At 43.8% G+C, this 14,759-nt stretch overlaps 1 protein-coding gene across 1 annotated transcript in view; it reads left to right on the top strand.

Annotated features, from left to right (window-relative positions):
* Positions 1 to 14,759, top strand: part of LOC104657486 (putative tetratricopeptide repeat protein 41) — an 87,342-nt gene that overhangs the window by 14,073 nt on the left and 58,510 nt on the right. Inside the window, exons 3-4 of the mRNA XM_030939286.1 lie at positions 2,609 to 2,789; positions 7,715 to 7,938. Coding sequence (XP_030795146.1) covers positions 2,609 to 2,789; positions 7,715 to 7,938 — 405 coding nt within the window. The remainder of the gene's footprint in view (positions 1 to 2,608; positions 2,790 to 7,714; positions 7,939 to 14,759) is intronic.

The following is a 14,759-nucleotide window of genomic DNA, read 5'->3' as shown; positions in this document are numbered from 1 at the left end:
GAAAATTATGTGAAATTGAATGAAAAGTAGAATGTTTATATGCCTATGTGTGTCCTGGGGGTAGGCAGATGGCCTGTATCTTTGATTAGATTCTCAAAAGGCTTTAATGACCCCAAAAGATGATGAATTACTGATGAAAGGGCCCAATTAACATGGGGATGGAAAATGGTGGCAGATGGTACATTCTCAAATGCTTTCAGGGACCAGGCACACAATAGTCCTTGTAATGTGATAGGGAGCAGATGGATCTGTACTGAACAGGAGAGTCATTTGAATTCAGTGTGGGTGGTGGTGGTGGTGAAGACAAACCTCTGCAGGCTAGACAAAACTGCCTAGAAGCCAAATCACCTGGACCCTGGAAAAAGAACATTGTATCAGTCCCAACTCTTTTGGTTGCAAGTGACTCAAACTGATATTAACGAAGAGGGAATTTATTAGCTTATGTAACTAAAAAGCCCAGGATTAAGTCTGATTCAGCTCAGGCTTCATTCAGTTGCTCAAATGATGGTACCAGACCCTCGCCTCTGACTGCTTCTCAACCTGGCCCTGCTGTCCTGATGTTAGCTCAGCTCCTTGGCTTCTCTATCATGAAGGAAGAGGAAGATGGGCCATAGCAGCTCCAGGTTCAAGTCCAGCAGAAATGGCTCAAAGTCCTAGCATTCCTAACATTGAGTCTTTCTGGCCCTGGTTAGCCCGACTTGGGCCATATACTTGCATTTGATTCAATCACTGGGTACCAAGGGAATGTGATGCTCTGATTGGCTAATCCTGGGTCACAAGCCACCTCTGGAGCTGGAAGTGGAGTTAGCCTCCTTGGAGTAATGTGAACTGGGAGTTGGGATGGGGGGATCCCCTATGATAATCTAGGGCTGTTACTGAAACTAGGGTAGGGTGGTTGGATGTTGAGCAGCTAAAAAGAACCCACATATTTATGACAGGCTTGGGGTTTTAGAATCTGACAGACAGGTCTTTGGATCTTGTATTTTTCCACTCCTAGCTATGTGACCTTGAGTGCATTACGTAGTGTTGGTAAACCATAGTTTTTTCTTCTGTAAAATGGGTTAACATTAACCACTTTGAGAGTAATTATGTAAACCAGTAAAGACACCACCGGACACATATCAGGCACAGAGTTAATAACTAGTGAGAATGAATAATAACAAATGGGTTCAATAAGAATGTATGCATTTGGTTAAAGTCAGAAATGTGGTTAATATTAATATTCTTTTACTAATCTCAACCTAAACTGCGTCTATTGATTAATATTCACTAATGTGTTCAAGAATATAGCCTTTCTGTGTTTTGGAGTTAAGGTCATATTATTTCTCCATAGTATTCTCCTTAGTCTTTGATTTTGGATATTACTGAAAGGTTAGCTTATTTTAGACATATTCTTGAATGTATATATGTGGTCTAAATGCATTAGAAGGCATGGAATGGATGGATTATTTTTAAAATAATCCTTCCTTCCTTTAGAAAGAAGTCTTAAATTCTTTATCTTTTGGATCTTCAATGCCCTTTAATCACCTAGGTAGCTCCAAAATCTCATAGTCCACAGTCAGCATAGTGATAGGCCATTTGGGCAGCTGGTAGTTATTGTAAGACAATGTAGAACTATTAATTTACACTCTTGACCCATAGAAGTACTTTTGAGGTCCTTGAAGATCCCTGAGACTATTGGATGAGGCTCAGGGTCAGTGCAAGAGGACTGTTAGACTGTGAGGTCATCCAAATTCTGTCTAAGATCTTGAAACTTGAAGCTGACCTTGGACAGCCTGTGGATCCTCCCGGTCTATTCTGGTCCGGTCTGAGCCGTGGGGCAGCCCTGTTAACTATGAAGGTACAATGTGAGTGTTTTGGGAACTTATCAGACTAAACTATTTGGTGTTCCTTTTCCTGCATGTGTTGATAACAGCCTTTACTCCTAAAACAAACAAACAAACAAACAAACAAACAAACAAACAAACAAACATAGGGAATATGGGTGTCTCCAGAGACAGGAGGGCATTTTGGGAGCCCAGAACACCCTGACTTTTATTAGGCAATGAATTTAGAATTGCAGTAAATTAAAACTGGAAGAAACTTCAGAAATTATCCATTGTCTGGCCCCTCCCCCTTATTTTACCAGAGAGTTTAAAAAACTTGCCCAATGGCAGAGCTGCAGCTGTACCCATGGTTGTTATCCTTATTAGGGCATTTGTCCTAAAAATATACCCCACTCCCTCAACCTCTGTCATAGATAGACACACATACATACCTCACAAGACTGAATTAGATAACTTCCTACTTAGCTAACAGTTTGAAAAAATGACCTGCATTATATAGCAAGCCTAATTTTTTTGCCCTTGTCATTCTGAGGTCATGAAATAACTTGGAATCCTAAGTAGGATTCTGTGTACAAATAGCAGAAGAAAGGTTCAATTCTTTTCCTGTAGTTTTCTTTCATTAGTATATTGAATGGGCTGTGAAATATGGAATATTTCACAAATAGAAAGAAGGTGATATAGATACAGAAAGATGCCTTCCTGGGCATTTGTAATAACACGTGGAATCGAAAATGTTAAACTACAAATCCAAGTTATTAAAACTTATCTTTTTTACTATCAAGACTACAAGCACAGCTTTGAACGTTTCTATCACGAAGAGTTTACTGAGAAGTGCAAGCAAATGTTTGTTATTTCCAAGGAGTCAGACAGGACCTTTGAAATCCTGGAAAAATTTGCCTTAAAGGATGTGGAACTTGATTTTAACAATGTGGCAGCAGGTTCCAGCTTAGATTCTGTCCCTAGGTAAGATGTTAAGAAATCCCAAGCTCAGGCAGAACAGCCTGACTTTGGTGAACGCAATCCCCCAAACTTGGAATGCCTTTTCTAACTTTCCCCATTCTATGCTCATCCCTTCGAGCAAGAGAGACCCCCTAAACGCCACCCCAGGGTTAGAATTTTCTTATCAGATATCACTCTGCACTTGCAAAGCTTTTCTGGTATTTCACATAGTTTCCTCCAGTGTCCTCAAGAAGATTAGACACTTCCAGAGTGCAGGGAACCACCTTCTTTTTTCTCCCATACAACAAAGGTGGTCTAAGTAATTTTTGAGAATGGTGCAGTGACTTTAAAGAGAAGAAATTAGGCCAGGTGCGGTGGCTCATGCCTGTAATCCCAGCAGGTAGGCAGGTAGGCAGGGATGAGGCAGGTAGATCACGAAGTCAGGAGATTGAGACCATCCTGGCTAATACAATGAAACCCCGTCTCTACTAAAAATACACACAAAAAATTAGCCGGGCGTGGTGGCGGGCGCCTGTAGTCCCAGCTACTCAGGAGGCTGAGGTGGAAGAATGGTGTGAACCCGGGAGGCAGAGCTTGCAGTGAGCCGAGATTGCACCACGGCACTCCAGCCTGGGCAACAGAGCGAGACTCCATCTCAAAAAAAAATAAATAAATAAAAATAAAGAGACAGAGAGAAGAAATTAGGAAATACGAATAATGCATCTGCATAGTATTGTGTAATTTATAAAGAGCTTCCACATATGTCATCAGCTCATTATTACATTCAGATATTCAGCTAGCACTTATGAAAATGATATGAACCATATTGTTGTTTGTGTTTGTGTGTAAAGAATCAGGTTATCTTGAGCTGGGCATGGTGGTGTATGCCTGTAATCCCAGCTAATCAGGAGGCTGAGGCGGAAGGATCCCTTGAGCCCAAGAGTTTGAGCCCAGCCTGGGTAACATAATGGGACTCCATCTCTAAACAGAAAAACAGGTTATCTTAGTCAACATACACACTCCTTTATTGTTTTATCCAGTATCCTCTACAATAAAACCTCTATATCTTTCTCACTTTGGGTAGTGAAATACCGTGTTCACCATCCACAGGCATTAGGAAGCTGAGGCCAGCAGTGAGAGAGCTGGGGTTATCTGTGGTATCCCTCCCAGTCTCATCCCTGGAAGTGGGGAGGTTCTTAGGATAGCTTTATTTCTTCTATTCTCATTTTCCAGCTTTTACCTTGCATCTCGTGTGTCCTGTGAGAGATTTGTGCTTCGAAATAAAACTGCAGTGCTGGGATGGCTAAGGGCTGTTCTTCACGGTTGCTGCCCCAGGTTCAGAACCTACTGGTTTGGTTCACTCAGGGACAGGGCTACCAATACTTTTGTGGTTCTGGGAACCCATGCCAAGAGGAAGACAATTTATTCAGTTGATACAACATGGTGCTCGGTCAGTATTTTCAGACCACAGGAGAAACATGTAGGTCATGTGTTAAGAATGTTTGGTTTAAGTAGACAAATTCATAGGGACAGAAAGTTGATTATTGCCTTTTGGGGGAAGAGGGTAGTGAAAGAAATGGAGAATGATTCTTAGTGGGTACAGAGTTTCTTTTTGGGGATGCTGAAAATGTTCTGGAATTAGATAGCAGTGATGCTTGTACAGCCTTGTGAATATATTGAAAACCATGGAAGGGTACACTTTAAAATGGTGAATTTTTTAGTATGTGAATTATTTCTCACTTAGGTTATAATTTTAAGTGTTTCAGAGTGGATGAGAAATGTAATAAATGTTATTACAATTGAACAACTCAAATTATTGTGCTCAGTAAAAATATAACAAATAAACCCTTTTATAATTAGATATATGAAAACATTCAGGGCCTTATTTGATTTGCCATTTGGAAACAGTGCTCTGTACCTTAAGTTCCTGAATAGCATGTATAGGTCAACAGAAAAGGAAAGTTCTTTTCAGGGTTCAAAGCATTGTCTTAATAAACAACTATATAGATCAATAGGATCCTTTTTTTTTTTCTCATTTCGAAAGGAACCACAGATTGCTTTGCAAAATGAAATGTTCTTTTTGTTCTTGAGAATAAATTAAGACCCTACCCCGGATTATGTGGATGTCTCATATTGCATTTTTCCTTCATTTATTTTACCTGCTAGATACAAGAACTGTTCTAGACATGGGATATGGCAGTGAACAGAAGAGACATAAATTTCTGCCTCCACAGAGCTTGCATTGTGGAGACAGGCATGATAACTATGTGAAATACGTAGTATTCATGAGATGCCTTCAAGTGCTGTGGAGGAAAAGGAAACGCTGGAAGGAATTAGGCCATCTGGTAGGGTGAGGGAAGCCCTCACTGAGATGGTGACATTGGGTAACTACCAGAAATAAGTGAGGGAGCAAGCTATGCTCAGATGTGTTGGAAGAGCATTCCAGACAGAAGTCATAGCAAATGTGGAGGCCCTGAGGCTGCAGAAATAGCAAAGAAGCCAGGCGGCTGGAAGAAAGTCAGAGCTGTAGGGTTGGTGGTAGGGGATGAGGTTGGAGATGCAATGGATGGCGGGGAGGATGTGGATCTTGTTTGGTCTTACAGGTCTTTGTAAGGATTTGTGCTTTTACTGTACTACTTTTGAGCAGAGCAATAACCTACTTACATGACTCTTTTTTTTTTTTTTTTTGAGACAGGGTCTTGCTCTGTCTCTCAGTCCAGAGTGCGGTGGCACAATCCTAGCTCACTGCAGCCTCAAACTCCTGGGCTCAAGGGACCCTCCCACCTCAGACTCCCCAGCAGCTGGGACTACAGGTGCATGCCACCATGCCTGGCTAAATTAAAAAAATAATTTTTTTAGAGACAAGTTATGTTGCCAAGTCTGCTCTCAAGCTTCTGGGATCAAGCAATTCTTCTGTCTTGGCCTTCCAAAGTGCTGGGATGACAGGCATGAGCCACCATGCCTGGCCTCTATGACATATTTTAATGGACTCACACCGTTTGGTTGAAACCGAAAGAGAGCAAAAGTGGAACTAGGGCACAAAATCAAACCTGACCATTCAGATTTGCTGGTGAAATCATTTCAGCAATAAGGCATTGATTCCAAACTCATATTAATGGAGATGGAATTATTATTTTATTATTTATTTATTTATTTATTTATTAATTTTTTTGAGACGGAGTCTCACTGTGTCACCCAGGCTGGAGTGCAGTGACGCCATCTTGGCTCACTGAAAGCTCCGCCTCCCAGGTTTATGCAATTCTCCTGCCTCAGCCTCCTGAGTAGCTGGGACTACAGGCGCCCACCACCATGCCTGGCTAATTTTGTATTTTTAGTAGAGATGGGGTTTCACCGTGTTAACCAGGATGGTCTCGATCTCCTGACCTCGTGATCTGCCTGCCTCGGCCTCCCAAAGTGCTGGGATTACAGGCGTGAGCCACTGTCCCCAGCCACAGAGATGGAATTCTTATGAAGCAACTTCTAATGACACTATTTTAGGTTTTCTTTTTAAATGAATTTTCAGGCTGATTCTCTTCTTTGCTCAAGCTGAATGTCAGGTTTATTTATTTCTTTCACTTACTGAACAAGTTATGGCCAGGTGTTGTGCAAGTCACTAAATATTCAACGGTGAATAAGGTGAGCCTGGAAACTGTCCTCCTTATGGAACTTACATCAGTGAAAAGTCACTAGACACGTATTTATTGAATCATAACTGTGTAAGGCACAAGGCAAGAGTGAATTTCATGGACCTGACGATACTCTGCGTATTCAGAAGCTTTTCAGTGAAAAAGCCACAAAACAAGTTGTGTTATGCTCCTGGCAGTTCAAAGAAGTCATATTCATGCAGTATTACCAGAGAAGACTCTCAGTGAGTCACTAACAATGATAGTAATTTAGTTGATTTCTATTTTGGTAGTCATCAGGATTGATGGGAATTCTTGGCATATGAGTGCTTCCCTCCCCTCCCCTCCTGTCCTCTCCCCTCCTCCCCTCCCCTTCCCTTCCCCCTCCCCTCCCCTTCCTTCCCCTCCCCCTCCCTCCCTCCTTCCTTCCTTTCTCTTTCTTCTTCTTTCTTGCTTGCTTGCTTGCTTTTCTGGCTTGCTTTCTTGCTTTTTCTTTCTCTCTTTCTTTCTTTTTCTTTCTCTCTCTTTTCCTTTCTTCTCCTTCCTTCCTTCCTTCTTCCTTCCTTCTTCCTTCCTTCCCTCCCTCCCTTCTTGTCTTCCTTTCTTCCTCACTTCCAACAGAGTCTTGCTTTGTTGCCCAGGCTGGAATACAGTGGCATGATCTTGGCTCACTGCAACCTCCACCTCCTGGATTCAAGCAATTCTCCTGCCTCTGCCTCCCAAGTGGCTGGGATTACAGGCACACACCACCACACCCAGCTAATTTTTGTATTTTTAGTAGAGACAGGGTTTCACCATGTTGGCCAGGGTGGTCTCAAACTCCTGATTTCAAGTGATCTGCCCACCTCGGCCTCCCAAAGTGCCAGGATGACAGGCATGAGCTGCTGCACCTGGCAGTGCTTCAATTTCTGATGCTTTTCCAATATGATGTTACACAAAGGACCAGCCTGGTGATGGTGGTGATAACCCAAGGGAGGAGGAGCAGGCCAGATGCAAGGGCAGTGGACTAATGTGGTCGTTTCCCTCCCCAGGCCTTGGGACATTTATGTAACCCTGGTTCTTATTGGACAGACCTAGGATTTGTCTAGCTGGAAGGGCCTTCCAAGGTTGCTGTCTCTATTCTTCTAGTTTTACATAGGACAAAGCTAAAGCCCAGAAGGTGAATGACTTCTTTGAAGCCGGCTGAGGCCAAAATTGAAACTAGAACTTTATCTTTTAGAAGGAAAATGTATGCAGGAAAATTTTCTTTTCCTTCCTTCCTCTCTCTTTTGCTCCTTCCCTGCTTTCCTGCCTTGGTAAATATTCTTTACATTTTATTACCCTTTTATTTTTCAGAATAAATCCTATTCCAACTTACAAGTCTATTTTGCTCTTGTCTGGAGAACATGGTTGTGGGAAGTCCACTCTGATTGCCAACTGGGTTAATTACTTCAAAAAGAAATATCCAAGCATGTTGTTGATTCCTCATTTTGTGGGCAGCACCTGTGAAAGCAGCGACATCATGTCTGTGATCCATTACTTCATCACAGAATTACAGTACAGAAACTACGGTAAGAGAGTCAGATTTACCATTCATTCAGGACATGTCAGGGGAGTTAGAAATGGGTGGCTCTCTCTTCTGCTCATGTGGCTGTTGTTCCCTTGCTCTGATCTAAACCCTGTATTGCCTCCTACATCTACCCACCTCTTCCCTCACAGAGCTAAGCTTCCTTCCTGCCTGCCTCCTTCCTTCCTTCCTTCCTTCTTCCTTCCTTCCTGCTTGCCTTCCTTCCTTCCTCCCTTCCTTCCTCCCTCCCTCCCTCCCTCCTTCCTTCCTTCCTCCCTCCCTTCCTTCCCTCCTTCTTTCCTTCCTCCCTTCCTTCCCTCCTTCCTTCCTTCCTCCCTCCCTCCCTCCCTCCTTCCCTACCCTTCCCCTTCCTTCCTTCCTTCCTTCCTTCCTTCCTTCCTTCCTTCCTTCCTCCCTCCCTCCCTCCCCTTCCCCTTCCTTCCTTCCTTCCTCCCTCCCTCCCTCCCTCCTCTCCCTCCCTCCCTTCCTTCCTTCTTTCCTTCTTTTCTTGCCTCCCTTTCTTCTTTCCTCTCTCCCTCCATTCCTTCTCGCCTTCCTCCCTTCCTCCCTCTCTCCTTCCATCCCTTTCTTCTTCCCTCTCTCCATCCCTTTCTTCTTCTCTCTCTCCCTCCCTTCCTTCTCCCCTTCCTCTCTTCCTCCCTCTCCCTCCCTCCATCCCTTTCTTCTTCCCTCTCTCCCTCCCTTCCTTCTCCCCTTCCTCCCTCTCCCTCCCTCCATCCCTTTCTTCTTCCCTCTCTCCCTCCCTTCCTTCTCCCCTTCCTCCCTTTCTCCCTCTCCCTCCCTCCCTCTTCGCCCCCATCCCCCTGTTCCTCTCTCTTTTTTCTCTCTTTCACCAAACATTACTTGAGTGCCTTTCTGTGCCAGGGCACTATTCTAGGCAGTGGGAATACAACAGTGAACAAAATGGACACCAGTTTTTACCTCATGGAGTTTTCATGTTATTAGGGAAGGGAGGAGGACAAAGAATTAACTGTCACTAAATAAGAGACTGTTCAATAATGGAGAGTTCTATGAAGAAACCCAAAGCAGAGAAAGAGGTAGGCAGGATGTGTAGGAACTGTTAGGATTTTAAATAGGGTGTTCTGGGGAGTCTCACTGAGGAAGGGACATTTAAATACATCACTGAAAGAGAGGAGGGAGGGAACCAGGCGGGTGTCTTGGGAACAACACTGTTGGAGGAAGCAAGCGCCAGGCCATGGGTGGGACATGCCTCTCCACTACTGCTGCCCTACTCAATTAAATAACCATGTATTGAGCAGGTTCATTCTCTTATTTATTCACTCATGCATTACAGAATATTTATTGGTTGCCTGTTCTGTGCCAGACACTCTTCCCAGTTCTGGGAATAGAGAAGTAAGTCAGGCAAATAAGGTCATAGCCCTCATAGATATTACATCCTAGTTGACAAAGGCAGATAACAAATAAATAGGAAACATGTCAAATAATTATCCGCGCCATGCAGTGTGATGTGACAAGGTGCCAGGGTGGTTATTTGAGCCGTCAGGGACTATGTCTCTGTCTTACGGCAACTCTAGCTGCCATATCAACTGAATCCCATTTCAGTGGCTTCTCAAAGGGAAGCTTATTTCTTACTCATATAACAGTGTGATATGGGGTCCCTAGTTAGATAACAAGTCATTTTCCTCCATGTGGTGACTCGGAGACAGGTTTTCTTTCCATATTAAGGCTGTGTCATCCCCTGGGGCCTCAGAGCCCTCCACTTGTGTTAGGGGGAGGGGGAGAGAGGAAAAGCACACCTGTTCCTCAGAAGTCTCAGACTGGAAGGGACTTACAGCCACCTCCATACCCATTCTTTTGACAAGCACTTGGCCACTCTGGGCCTACAAGGCCACACAGGTAACTAAGCAGGGATAGAACACCAACCCTGCCCTGTGGAAGGGGAGCATGGGCTTTTGTGGGACAGGTAGCCATTCTCTCTGCTACTTCTCTGTGGAGATCTCATGAACACAAAGGTAGGCAGCCATGTGGAAACCAGGAGAAAGAACATTCCAGGTAAAGAAAACAGCTCAGGTCATACAGCTCCTCAGCTGGAAAGCAAGTTGAATGACTTAGAAAGGGAAAGAGAACTGGTGTAACTGGGCGGCAATGGACTCCAGGAGGGGAAGGTAGGGCCACTTTGGGTTTTGCAGGTGATAACATTAGGTTTGGATTCCATTAAGTGCAGTGGGAGGCCAGTGGAGAGTTTTAAGCAGGGCAATGACATGATTCTATTGATATTTTTAAAAGACCAAAATCAATCTGATGTGTGGAAAATGGGTGTAATGGGACAAGCATGAGGCAGAGACCAGTGCTAGAGGCTACTGTAATAGTCCAAGCCAGAGTTGACAGTGGCTCAGAGAGGACAATAGCAGTGGAGGTGAAGGGTTTTGAGTGCATTGAGGATTTGCTGATGAATTGAATGTGTAGGCTGGAGGAAAGGGAGGGATTGAGAACTCCTAGCTTTTGGCTTTGAGAAGCTACATGGGTGGTGAAGGCTGTTGACTGAGATGGGCCAGCATTGGTGGGGCGGTGGAGGGGAAGCAGATTTTGAGGGAAATGGAATTCTGCTTTGGGCACGTGATATTTAAGTTGCCAGGTGTGTGCCAACGCATAATCACAAACGTGTGGGACCTGTATTGTGCCTGACTGTGCTAGGAGCAGCTGGGGAGTCTGACCACCTGCATTCAAACCTTGTCTCACTACTTATTAGCCGTGTGAACCTTGGCAAGTATTTTAACCCTCTGAGGCTCAGTTTTCCTATTTGTAAAATGTGAATAATAGTAATTATTTTTAAAATGTGCCTTACAGATGGTTGACAAGATTAAGATAAAGTATGAAAGACCAAGGCACTCAGTAAACATTGGCATATAGTAAGCATTGATACATCTTAGCCATTACTGTTGTTAGGCGCCTGCTGTGTATTTCCACGTTTGTATGTGTCTGACTTTGCTTGCTTTTGGGAATTCATCTCTTGTCATGCAGGGACACGTACCCATGTGTGCCTCTGGGCCCTAAGTGAGTATGTGGGTGCTCAGGGTGAGTTTTGATGGATATATCTTATCTCTGTACAAGGGTACAGGGATTTGAATTTCTTTCTGTGCATGTGGTGGGTGTCTGTGAATAAACAAAGGGAAGAACATGTCTGCATGAGGTCTTTATAATTGCATTTCTCAGGGCATATAAAATGGATGAAGTCAAAATCAGTAGAAGCAGGTGTGACTGTGTCTACGCAACAACTAATTCTTTTCTGGCACATCCCAAAGGTGTTCAGTCTGGCCAGGCTGATGATGTAAACTCTGTGCTACACCCTCAATTACGATTTTATTCCCAAGGAGAATTGTTATTTTAATGAACGTGTGTTTGGGTGCAAAGAACTCCTAATAAAAAGTTGTTGTCTTTCAAAAAAACAGATTTTTAGGCTGACAACAGTATAATAAGCTCAGGATCAGCTTAGGAATACTTGACACTTTTTCTAACCCTGAGAGAACACCCCTCCTCATTAACAAGAGGAAGGGCTGGTCCTGGACTTGGCCCACAATTCTGGCTCTGTCACTTACTAGCTGTGTGATCTTGGGCAGTTTACTTAAGCTCTCTGTTCCCCAATTTCTCATCTGTAAAATGAGGATGGGGTTCATAGTACTAACCTCATAAGGCTGTGTGAGAATTAAAACATAATACAAAATTAAAAAAAAAAAACTACGTTAAAAAAACCCAAAAAACATAATACAAAATACAAGTAAGGAATGTAAAGTAGTACATGGCACACAGCTGCGATGATTATTGTTGTGATTATTTTTGCTGTTATTGTTGTTATTCCTTTCTGAGCTAGAGAAAGAAGCAGGGTGTGGGGGCTGCTAGGGGAAACAGACATTCTTGTTCATTAGCTGAGTGGGGAGAGGAAGGATTGCAAAACAAGAGAGTTTGCAGCTGTCGCCTCTGCAGCCCAGACAGCCTGCAGGTGAGCGGAGAAGGCTGGCCCCAGAGTCATTTATTGTGGCTGCCTTTGCTGAGACCTGGTTTCACCTGGGTGAGGTGGATGTGGGCAGAGGAGGAAGAGCTGCTGCTGTGAACACAGCCAGCCTGAGAGGCCAGGTGCTCGGAGCAGATTCAGCCTCTTTGCAGAGAGCATTTTTCTGCAGCCCGCCTCAGCTGTCTGAAGTTGCAGATCTTGTGTGGGCTGTGAGTCAGGGACCTTTTCTATCTGGGGCACCTAATCACACCAAGTGACACTCATATTTCTGCTCTTCTGTCCTCAATCCCTGCTTGCCAGGATAAAGGGATCTTGTAGATGGGAGCTGCCTATAGCCAGCTCTACTGACTCCCACACCCTCTGCCTGCCCTGCAGGCAACTGGTGTCACAGAAGACATGCTTCACGGAAGGTCAGAGTAGTCACTGACTTTTTTCTCTCGTTTTTGTCTATTGACACAGGGTCTTGCTCTGTTATCCAGGCTAGAGTGCAGTGGTGTGATCACAACTTACCACAGCCTTGACCTCCTGGGGCCAAGTGATCTTCCCATCTCAGCTCTCCTGGTAGCTGGAACCTCAGGAGTGTGCGACCATGCCTGGCTAATTTTTTAATTTTTTGTAGAGACAGGGTCTTGCCATGTTGCCCAGGCTGGTCTTGAACTCCTGGGTTTAAGCAATCCTCCAACCTCAGCTTCCCAAATTGCTGGGATTACAGGTGTGAGCCACCATGCTCAGCATGGTCACTGATTTTCTTATTTGCATGTTTCCTCACCATATGACCCCATGGAACCTGGGGGCAGGTTTGAATAAGTTCCATTTATTGAAGGCTTTTTTGTAGCAGTGCTAAGGGCTTTATCAGCATCTCATTTAATTCTCTCAGTGGTCCACCCATAGAATTATCACCCCACATAGGAAGAACGGAGCTCAGAATGTCAGAGCCACACAGTTACGCAAGGGCATGGAAGGGAGTGCAAAGTCGGGTCTCTGTGGGGATCGACGCCCCTAGTCCTCATCACTACACTGCCATTCCTGCTTGAGCCAGCAGAGGAAAATTTCCCTCCTGTGGATGCTTTTCATCAGCCTCCTCTCCCAGCATTGGGAAAGTCTCTGCTCAAGTTGGTGATGTGGAATGGACAGAAATCCTTGGCGGAGATTGCCAAGCTTTTTGCCTTGGGCCCTGTTGACTTCCCAGCCTGGTCTGTTTCCCTTTGCCCCACAGGTTTGGTCTCCTTGGAGCACACCAGTCACTTCCATCCCTCCATGCCTTTGCCCATTCAGTTCTCTTCTCCTAAAATGCCCCTTCCCTTGTCTCAGGGCAGTGGAATCCTTCTCATCCTTTATGGCCCTATTCAAAGGTCACCTCCTTCATAAGAGGGGCTGATGGGTACCTCTGTCCCTCTGCCCTAACTTTGACCATGCGGCACAGGACCCCCAGTCCCACTGCATCTTAGTTTACACAAGTGTCTCCCTCTAGGCCCTGTGAGCTTGCCTCCCTCGGTCCCTCAGGTGAATTATAAATGGTCCTGTGATCTGTCTTATTGTTTGTCTCCCTGTGTAAGTTCTGTGAGTGCAGGGATCATATCTATTTTATTGGCTACTGTCATACCCAGTGCCTGACACAGACACAGAAGCTTCTCAATAAACCTGTGTTGAATGATGAGTGATAACACTGCTAAAAAGCACATGAGTTTGTCAGTCCCTAGGTGGCTGTTTAAACATGTGAGCTATTACCATTTAAGTGAGGTAACTGGCCATTGTCATTTAGTAGAGACAGATTGTTCCTGCCAAAATAAGGAGAAATGTTTAGAATCATTTTCCAATACTAGTAACGAAAAAATAATTATAATCACCAAAGATGTAGTTTTAAAACCAATCAACATGTATATTTTCCTTCATATACAAAAATATAAATCTGTAAGCATCAGCCACAAGTATTTTTTTTTGCTTAGGATTAATTTTTGCTAATCATATTAGTGCTCTATGCTCTGTGATTGTCAGGTGGTATATACTTCCTGAGGTTCATTCACATTCACCTTGTGACTTATACTCTATGCCAATGTTGTGGAAGAGGCAGAGGATCCATACCTCTGTAGGCTCTCACAGGGGCTGCTTGTGAGGCGTCTACACTAAGAAATGGTGGCCACACATGGCTTGAAAACAAACCATTAGAAAAAATAGTGTTTTAAAAGCTTCTGGTGATCTGTGTGTTCACATGCCCTTCACCTCTCTGGGCCTCAGTTTCCTCATCTACAAAATGAAGGGTCTGGACTAGGCTAGATGATTTCCAAGAACCCCTTCTGCTCTAAAATTCTGTCATTTAAGTCCTGAAATCTCAATGATGTCCATAATTTTAAAGGTTTTTAAATAAAAGCTCAAGGGATAAATCATCAAGCTGAATTTCTTTCTCTTCCCTTTCTTGAAAATTATTTTTCATTGTTTGACATAAGCTCAATCTCTATCTTTTCTGACACCTCCACTTTCTTAATGTCCCACATTCATAAAAAAAGTTTCAAGTCATTGATTTTATGATCATTTTGTGTTATAAAAATCTCTTTAAAAGTTAACATAACTCTACTATACTATAAGAAGATGAATATAGAGAAAGTAACTTATTATAAAACAATGTGTATTTGAACATATAAATGCTCAGACTGGAATCGAAGACATAGTGCCTCTGTATAGAAAATCGCCATGAAAGCAATAAATTTCAGTCTATAAATATAGGTTGACGTGGGTGTGTCGTATTAAAGACTCAAACATTGGCCGGGCATGTGGCTCACGTCTGTAATCCCAGCACTTTGGGAGGCCGAGGCAGGCGGGATCATCTGAAGTTGGGA

Source organism: Rhinopithecus roxellana, chromosome 10, assembly GCF_007565055.1.
Source record: "Rhinopithecus roxellana isolate Shanxi Qingling chromosome 10, ASM756505v1, whole genome shotgun sequence".
In the NCBI taxonomy this organism is placed as follows: domain Eukaryota; kingdom Metazoa; phylum Chordata; class Mammalia; order Primates; family Cercopithecidae; genus Rhinopithecus; species Rhinopithecus roxellana.
Note: the sequence above shows the minus strand (reverse complement) of the source record. Positions and strands in the feature narration are given on the sequence as shown.